The sequence below is a fragment of the Hippopotamus amphibius genome, chromosome 16 (assembly GCF_030028045.1).
Source record: "Hippopotamus amphibius kiboko isolate mHipAmp2 chromosome 16, mHipAmp2.hap2, whole genome shotgun sequence".
Taxonomy (NCBI): domain Eukaryota; kingdom Metazoa; phylum Chordata; class Mammalia; order Artiodactyla; family Hippopotamidae; genus Hippopotamus; species Hippopotamus amphibius.
In genome coordinates, this window is record NC_080201.1 from 46,887,724 (window position 1) to 46,897,266 (window position 9,543).

Here is a 9,543-nt window from a genome sequence, read left to right on the forward strand (position 1 = left end):
CTGTAGGGGAGCAGCTCCTTCTCTTCCCAGGGAATTGGGGAAGGGGCACAAACACAGGAGTCTAGCTTCCTTTCCTGAGAAAAACACATACTGTCGGGCTCGACTCTGTTCTTTCGCTGCTGTTGTTGTTGTTTTTAAAGATTTTTCTGATGTGGACCATTTTTCAAGTCTTTGTTGAACCTGTTACAATGTTGCTTCTGTTTTATGTTTTGATTTTTTGGCCAGGAGGCATGTGGAATCTTAGCTCCCCAACCAGGGATGGAACCCGCCTCCCCCCTGCATTGTAAGGCAAAGTCTTAACCACTGGACCACCAGGGAAGTCCCTCAACTCTGTTCTGAATTTTCTCCACTCCTTGTCTCTCCAGAGTCCTAGATATCAAGAGGCCTTCGCTCTTCTGGGACCTGTGCGCCTGTGTTCTATCTCTTCCTGTTACACCGTGATCGCTCGCTCCATTTTAAGAGGGCACATGGTGGAGACAACGCAGAGGACGGAGGGCTAGCGGTCCTCGGGTCTCAGCCAGGCTCTAACTGCTACTGGGCTGCCACCTCCCCCTAGGGCATTCATCTCCCCGACTATCCCACTAGATGGCTCCTCGAGCCCTGAGCAGGGCTGAAACCAGTCTGTGACTCTGGGAACCGCCCCCCCCTTCCCTGGCGCCCGAGATCTGAGGACAGGCAGCGAGCTGAGCACAGGAGGGGCCCTATGGACCTGCCCCCGCAGCTCTCCTTCGCCCTCTACATGGCTGCCTTTGCGCTGGGCTTCCCGCTCAATACCCTGGCCATCGCAGGCGCCGTGTCCCACGCCCGGCTGCGCCTCACCCCCAACCTGGTCTATACCCTCCACCTGGGCTGCTCTGATCTCCTACTGGCGATCTCTCTGCCTCTGAAGGCGGTGGAGGCCCTGGCCGGGGGAGCCTGGCCCCTGCCGGCCTGGCTCTGTCCTGCCTTCGCCCTGGCCCACTTCGCTCCGCTCTACGCGGGCGCGAGCTTCCTGGCTGCCCTGAGTGCCGGCCGCTACCTGGGAGCCGCCTTCCCCTTGGGCTACCAAGCTGTCCGGAGGCCGCGCTATTCCTGGTGCGTATGTGTGGCCATATGGGCCCTTGTCCTCTGTCACCTGGGGCTGGTCTTTGGCTTGGAGGCTCCGGGAGGCTGGCTGGACAATACCACCAGCTCCCTGGGCATCAGCAAGCCAGTCAACGGCTCTCCAGTCTGCCTGGAGGCCTGGGACCCAGCCTCCGCGGGCCCTGCTCGCTTCAGCCTCTCTCTCCTGCTCTTCTTTCTGCCCCTGATCATCACGGCCTTCTGCTACGTCGGCTGCCTCCGGGCACTGGTCCGCTCAGGCCTGAGCCACAGACGGAAGCTAAAGGCGGCCTGGGTGGCCGGTGGGGCTCTGCTTACGCTGCTGCTCTGCTTGGGACCCTACAATGCCTCCAACGTGGCTGGCTTCCTGCACCCCAACATCGGAGGCTGCTGGCGAAAGCTGGGGCTCATTACAGGTGCCTGGAGTGTGGTGCTCAATCCACTGGTGACTGGCTACTTGGGAGGGGGCGCTGGCCAGGGGACAGCATGTGTGGCCAAAACAAAAGGGGGGCCATCCCAGAAGTAGTAGCCCCTGCAGCGGGGAAGGGACCAGGAGCAAGAGAGCCTGGCTGCTTCTCCAGGCTCCTGGTGAGGGCTTCTCCAAAGGAACTGCGGGGCGGCCCTGCCTGGAGGCATCCCTGGAGGCACTTATGGGAAGACCTGAGCCTGGAGGAAGACGACCTCCCAGTCCCAGTTGGAGAGAAGAGTGAAGGCCTGGAGCTGGATGGCGGGAGGAAGGTATGCTGCCTCCGCATACATCTGCGTGATTTCCCACCTCTGTCTGTCTCTCTTCTCCTCGAGTCCTGACTGGCCCGACTGCCAGTGCGCCATGTGGGGAAGGAAGGAGGGAAGTTTGCTCCTAAGCCAGAGGAACTGCCGCTCTGACGGTACACTTTGGGAGAGGTTACTCCAAAATCATTTGCTAGGAAAGCACATTTAAATTTCTGAATGAGAGGCAGGAGGCATGATAAGGACACTGTTATACCGCTTAGCACTCACAGGGGGGCAGCATGAGAACTGTGAATAGGAAGTTGGTAGGAAATGATGCTTGCGGAGGGGTGGCGAGGGCAGAATACTAGCACCCCCTGAAATAGTCGCAAACAAACATACGTGACAGTCATCACACCAAGTGCTTTACAAGTGTCTCATTTCATCCTCCCACAGTCCTTTGATTTAGCCATGCGGCTGCCATGAAGGCCGCACACCGCACGGGGGTGTCAGGCAGAGGGGAAAATACCGACTTAATTCCAGCCTGTGCCGTGCTCACCAGGCCGTGGGCCTGGCATGGGGCTGCTTCCATCCAGGGGAATTATTCTAATTTGAACAAAGACGCTCCCTCAAGCCGTGCACCCTGGTGCAGGGCTGAGCTCGCCTGCAGGGTGTACTTTCTCCTAATTTGCATGAAGGCGCCTGTGAGTTACCTATGCTCCTGGAACCAGGTTATTATTATCTTCATTTCTCGGGGTTAAGAAATTTGCCCGAGGCCCTACAGCAATGAAGGGGTGGAGCTAGGATGTGTCCTTCCAAGAGGACCCAGAAGGATCGGGGGACATTTGGGAAACTGGGGGTATTGGGGTTCATGCCTGTCCTTGTGGTCCTTTTTGTGAAGGTGAATGGTAGCACCCGGAACCCAAGAGAGAGTGGGCAGAGGACAGTGGCCGCAAGAGGCAAATGCCTGGGCGTCTGCTCTGAGGCGAGGAGTAGGAAGCAGACTTTTTCCTCTAATGCCGATAAAGACATGAAGACACAGAAGTGCAAGAGTGGTAGCTATGTGCCTGACGTGCGTGAACCCGTTCACACGACTTATCTCTTTTCATGCTTAAACATCTACAAGAGCAAGAATTTTTGTTTCATGTGCTGATGTATCCCCAGCAACGAGCAGAGAGCTGAGCACGTAGTGGGCTTGCAGGAGATCTTTGCTGAATGAACGAATGCTCATCACAGCCCTGCAAAGAAAGCTTCATTACCCCTGTTTAAAACTATGGAAACGGGCCAGAGAAGTTAAGTCACTAGCCAGAAACAAGTTTCTCCTTTGAAACAGAGAACTTCAAAGCTCAAACTCCAGCTCAGGCGGCCCCTCCCATAACAGCAAAACCACCTCCTTCCCGCTACCTCTTCCAGTTACTTGTGCCTCCTCTAATTAGGGGAGGTTTCAGTTCCTCCCTGGGGCCCCTGGGGTCCTGCACAACCCACCCCCCGCATCTTCTGATGACCCTTGCCCCTTGGGCCCTGAACCTTCTAGCAGTGCCCCCAGTAGGTCAAGCCTGTGCTCCCCACATTCCCTCTCCTTGCACTGTTTCCTCGGGGGTTCTCGGCCTCTGCATTATTGCTGCCATTGTTACGCCCCCACCACTCAGTCCCCCCAAGGATACCCCGTCTTTCCATATGTGAGCACTGTGACAGCAAAAACTTTGTTTTTTTCCACTGCTGTACTTCTGACAACTTACTTGAGATAAAATTTACGTAGCATACAATTCACCCATTTTAAGTGTACAATGCCGTGATTTTTGGTAAATGTACCAAGGTGTGCACCTATCACTATAATCTAATTCAGGACATTTTCACCACCCCAGGAAGATCCCTCATGTTCCCTTACAGTGAATCCCATTTCCACTCTCAGTCCCCAGGCAACCAGTCATTCACTTTCTGTCTCTACAGATTTGCCTACTCTGGACATTTCATAAAAATAGAAACATACGTGGTCTTCTCTGTCTGGCTTGTTTCCCCTGGCATGATGTTTTTAGGTTCACCTGGGTTATGGTATGCCTGGGTATTTCATTTCTTTTCACTGCCAAATAGTATTCCATCGTAAGGCTCTGCTGCATGGCTTCTCCATTGACTGGCTGATGGGCCACCCGGTGACGTTTCCACTTTTTGGTTATTATGATTAATGCTATTACGAACATTTATGAGCAGGTCTCTGTGTGGACATATGTTTTCACTTCTCTTAAGTAAACACCTATAACAGAATCAGGTTACATGGTAGGTTTATGTTTACCTTTTGAAGAAATTGCCAAACTGCTTTCCCAAGTGACTCCATCATTTTACATTCTCACCAGCAATGTACAAAGATTCCATTTCTCCACATCCTCACCAACACTTGGTATTATCTGATTTTTTTGTTTTTTGTTTTTTTGTTTTTTGCTTATAGCCATTCTAGTGGGTGTATGAAATGGTATCTCATACATCTATGCAATGAGATACCATTTCATACACCCACTGGACAGACTATAAGCAAAAAACAAACAAACAAAAAGGTATCTCTGGACAGAAGTTGGGTTTGAACCCTGGTGGTGATACTTACCAAGCTGTATTACCTGGAGTGAATCACTTCCCCGCTGTGAGGATTTCAAGACATAAGGTGATGCCCTGAGAAGCAGTGTATCTGCTATGGGTTTTGTGCCCACGAAAAGGTAGCTGTTATCATCACCACCACCAACATTAATATGATTGCCATCAGCCCAGAGACAAGCCCACACCCGTGACTGAGGTGGTGGCAGCTGTCATCTGTTAAGTGCTCACCACACTTTACATTTAACTTAGCCTCTGACAAGTATTAATGCTTTAATCTACACAACAGGCTTCTGAGATAGGTGTTACGATTATCCCTGTTTCATAGGTGAGAAAGCAGAGATACAGAGGGCTTAAGTCACTCGCCCCATCACAGAGTTAGTTAAGCGATAAGGCCAACATTGAACCCAAGTCCCGGTTCCAGAGCCCGAGCCCTGCATCACTGTATCCCCCTTCCTGCCCTTACAAGGCAAACTGGCTGGGTGCCATCCTAGAGGAGCACATAAAATTCAAGTGGAGGATCAGAGAGAAGAAGACAAAGTCTGCTCATCCCATCGAGGCTGCCGAGGAGCAAGGCACGCAGACCGTCGTGGAATTTGCTCCTTATTTTGCATGCTGGCCCCCGGCGCTGCTAACGGAGCTAAAGGCATCTTTTGTGCCGTTGCTCAACAGCGAGTGACGTCATGGGCACCGCCGGGTTTTTATCAGTTCTGCCAGATAATATCTCAGGCTAGTTGTGGAGGAGCTTGCAAGGTGCTGAGCGGCAGAGCGCTTGGGTTCTCAAACCAGCAGGTGAGCACGGGGCACTGAGGGGCTCTGTGGGGCTCTGTGGAGGGCGCCTTTGTTCTTAGAGAAAGGGAACGGGAGATAGGATACGACCAGGAAGAGACAGACAGGAAAGGGACAGGAGACAGGGTGTGACCAGGAAGAGAGGCAGGCTGACCCCGCTGGGAAAAGCATCGGAGGCGTGAGGGGATGGGGCTGGAGATGATGGTCCCTCTTCATAGCTGGGAAGCAGATGGTGCAAGATCCCCACTCAGACTGCCATCTCTGTCTCTCTCTCGCCAGCGGCCGTGAGCATGAACACCAGCTCAGACCAGCCCTCCTTCCTGAGCAATCACTGGCTCTACTTCTCCGTGTACCTCTTCACCTTCCTCGTGGGGCTTCCCCTCAACCTGATGGCCCTGGTGATCTTCGTGGGCAAGCTGCGGCACCGCCCCATGGCCGTGGACGTGCTCCTGCTGAACCTGACCCTCTCGGACATGATCTTGCTGCTCTTCTTGCCGTTCCGCATGGTGGAGGCAGCCAGTCGCATGCGCTGGCCCCTGCCCTTCCTCTTCTGCCCCTTCTCCAGATTCATCTTCTTCACCACCATCTATCTCACGTCCCTCTTTCTGGCAGCCGTGAGCATTGAGCGCTTCCTGAGTGTGGCCCACCCGGTTTGGTACAAGACCCGGCCGAGGCCCGGACAGGCCGGCCTGGTCAGCGGGACCTGCTGGCTCCTGGCCGCTGCTCACTGCAGTGTGGTCTATGTCATTGAATTTTCCGGGGACCACAGCCAGGGTATCAATGGGACCTGCTACCTGGAATTCCGGGAGGATCAGCTTGCCCTTCTCCTGCCCGTCCGGCTAGAGATGGCTGTGGTCCTTTTCGGGGTGCCGTTGCTCATCACCAGCTACTGCTACAGCCACCTGGTGCTCATCCTTGGTAGGGGAGCCAGCCGGCGCCGCCAGAAGAGAGTGGCGGGGCTCGCAGCAGCCACGCTGCTCAACTTTCTCGTCTGCTTCGGGCCCTACAACGTGTCCCACGTCGTGGGCTACATCCAGGGTAAAAGCCCGAGGTGGAGAAGTTATGTGCTGCTCCTCAGCACCCTGAATTCGTGTGTTGACCCCCTTGTCTACTATTTCTCCTCATCGGGGTTCCAAGCGGACTTCCACGGGCTGCTGGGGAGGCTGGCCAGGGCCTGTGGCCTTTGGCGGCAGGAAGGCAGCGTGACGCTGAAGAAGGGTGAAGGAGAGGGGCCGCCGCAGGAGCTGTCCAACATAGAGGCCAGGTAGTGGACTTGAGGAGGGCGCTGGAGCGGGTGGCCGGGTCGCCTGGGTGGCAAGGAGGAGCATCCCCAGGGCAGTTCCAAGCTCAAGTCAGGAAGGACCTTAGAGAGGCAGGCTGGGGACAGGCCCTGTTTGGGACAGAGCGGGCACCCAGCCTTCCCCAGGATGTGCCCACAGGAGCCCAGCTCTTGATCTTGCCACGCTGCCCTCCCTTCCTGTCCCCCGACGTGCTCAGGGAGTGGTCAAGGTGAGAGAGGGCTCTGGAGAAAAAGGAGCTCCCCGTAGCAGCAGGCCAGCTCCTGTGCTTTGCTGAAGGTAAAGGAGGAGTTGAGAGCCGTGTCCAGGGTCCGAGGGAGCTGCCCAGTGACTTGAGACAGGAGAGAGGAAGAATCTGTCCTTCAGAATTACGGACCCAGCGGGTCAGGAGTGGGGACACAGGACTCCGGGCACAAGGGAGAATCATACTGTCACATGTGCTTTTCCAGAAAGTTTCCACGGTTCAATAAATTCAGATTTTCAGGGACATGTATGAAAAAGGACAGAAGAAAAATTGCCTAAATAAATCTGTTAGCAACCAAAACAATGGTTTCTTTCTTCATCTGTGTTTGTTTTTTTAACAGTGTCTGTGGGTGGTATATATGAGTATATCTTAGACGGAATTGATGGACGGGAGGATAAAACACCTTGACTCTGAAGGAAAAGGGTGAAACAATAAGATGCCTAGTTGCTGGGAGAGGATTTGGGTTGGAAGAATAAAAATAATAGCTAACATATCTGAAGGGCTTGGCCCGACATGGTCTGCTTCAATCTTCTCAATAGCCGTGAGGCAGGTACTATTACCAATCCCATTTTACAAGTGAGGGAGTGGGTCCGGAGAGCTGAAGTCTTTTACCTGAGATCCCATAGCCAATAAGTGACTGAAGCAGGAATGGAACTGAAATTAGTGGACTCCTAAACCCAAGTTCCTAAGCCACTCTGCCACCAGCTGTGTGTCACCTGCTGTGACTGGGCGCCGTCAAACTTCCAGAGTTGACTAAGGCAGTCTGACTATAACGAATGTAAACAGGCCACCACAAGAAACAGAATTGGATGCAAAGCAGATCGACTACCTGGACGGATACATCCTCTTCCCCGTAAAGAAACTGTCTTGGAAAAAAGTGAAGCGAATTAGCACAGTTGACTTCGGGTTACTACAAAGACAAATGTGTGTTCTTAAGAGCTATTTTTTATTCAACTGTCATCAATTAGTAGTTTTTTGTTTTCCACTGAGGGGTGGTATATCAGGGCCTCCTCCCCGCTGGCAAAACAACTAGAGAAACGCTGGCACCTACGTGTACTCAGTAGCTTTTTTTTTTTTTTAATTTGTATTCTCTTAATGATAAAGAATTCCCTTACTTTATTTTTTTATTTTGGCCACGCAGTGTGGCAAGTGGGATCTTAGTTCTCCAACCAGGGATCAAACCCGCGCCACCTGCATTGGAAGCACAGAGTCCTGACCACTGGACTGCCAGGGAAGTCCCAGTCAGCTTTAGTTGAAAAACATTTATTGTGCATTTATTGCATGCAGATGGCTGGGCTCAGAACTTCAGGGATTTCAATACTAATGCCTTTAGCATCCGTTTTCTTCCTCGAGGTTAAGGTCACTGGGGAATGAGGACTGGTGGTGGGTGGGTATTGGGTCTCAGGTGGAGGGAGAGAGATCATTTCTGTGCAGAGATGAAGGCATGGGCTGTCCCTCTGTCCCATGGTTCATCTGTCTGTCCCGAGGCAGTCAGGCCTTGATGTGAACATGGGTCTATGTGGTTCAGAAAGGGCACAAAGGTGACGTGGAGTCCTGTAACTCCAGGAGTGGTAGCAAGGACCCACATCTGAGGACAAAGAAGAGTTGGAAGCCCTTCATTCCAGAGAGAGCCATGAAGAAGGGGAGTCTGACTCCTCCCCCAGGGTTTACACAGAGACAGAAGAGGTAGCTTAGCTGGCTTTTCTGCCCCGGACCATCACCCAGCACCACCCCACCCCAGGTTTTAAGCTAAAGGCTGAGGGTTGGGGAGGATGAAAAGTTATCAGAGGCTGGGTGGTAGTGAGGGCGGAGTTGTAATGTTTTCCACAGCTCTTGGGAGTCAAGAAAGGGGTGCTCATGGAGTAGAGGATGTGTTCTGGGGCTGTTGTCCTGGGCCCATCTAAGCAGGGGAAGGAGCAAACAGAGAGATGGCGTGGGCGCGCAAGTGATGCGCACGTGGGCGCGTAAGTGATGCGCACGTGGGCGCGTACGTGTAAGTGATGGAGCATCACGCTCTCTCCCCATTTGGCAGAGCAAGCAGGTATGAGGCTTCTATGGGTGGGGGGATCGCAGGCACAGGGTGGGGTGGGGACAGAGTTCTGGGGGTGCTGGAAGAGGTCACACCAGGTTGGGTCTCCCAAGACTGAGGCCAGAAGAGCTCAATTCCAGCTGCAAAAGAGGACCAGCAATTGGGCACCTGACTCACAGCAGACACCAGAAGCTATTCAGTACTAGCTAAAGCACTGTTTCTCAAAGTTTTGTACAATTGTTTCCTCAAGAAGCTTTTTTGGATATTTTCCTCCTACTCAGTACCTTCCCCTCCCTGCCCATGAAATTTTAATACAACAGACATACTATGTATCTGTTTACGTGTGTGCCTTTTGGAAGGCCACAAAGCACTGTAAGACTTTTTGGCTCCCCCAGAACTAATTTTCATGTCTTTGGGGGAAATAATTGTCCCTGCTGAGAACGCATGAACTAGAGAACGGGTCTCAACACTCATGGAGTGATAAAGCCTGTCTCACACAACTGTAGCCCGACAAAGTCAGGTTCATTATCTTGCTGGGGCTAAGGAGACCACACTCCAGAGGAAGTGTGGGGCATCTCACAAAAGAAGAGACGGGGTTATTAGAGGTTTAGGGTAAGGGTGACGTTTTAAGTGAGGCTTTGATGAAGTAGTATTTGATAGGTTGAGAGAACCGCAGGCCTGGCTGGAAAGAGGTCAGTTTCAGGCCTGGGCTGAGAAGCAGATCCAGGGTCCTATTGCTTTGCAAAATACAAAATAAAGAAAGGTAGAATTTTGTGTCTGAAAACTCCTTATCTGAAGCTCTGGGGGCTGAA

General features: G+C 52.7%; 2 protein-coding genes across 2 annotated transcripts; both read left to right on the forward strand.

Moving 5' to 3' along the window:
• Positions 1 to 668: 668 nt before the first annotated feature.
• Positions 669 to 1,663, forward strand: FFAR1 (free fatty acid receptor 1). The gene has a single exon (XM_057712538.1). The coding sequence runs from the start codon at positions 704 to 706 to the stop codon at positions 1,604 to 1,606; it is 903 nt and encodes a 300-aa protein (XP_057568521.1). The 5' UTR covers positions 669 to 703; the 3' UTR covers positions 1,607 to 1,663.
• Positions 1,664 to 5,445: 3,782 nt separating this feature from the next.
• FFAR3 (free fatty acid receptor 3) lies at positions 5,446 to 6,458 on the forward strand. The gene has a single exon (XM_057712537.1). It carries the CDS (start codon positions 5,451 to 5,453, stop codon positions 6,426 to 6,428), a length of 978 nt encoding a protein of 325 aa, XP_057568520.1. The 5' UTR covers positions 5,446 to 5,450; the 3' UTR covers positions 6,429 to 6,458.
• The last annotated feature ends 3,085 nt before the right edge of the window (positions 6,459 to 9,543 follow it).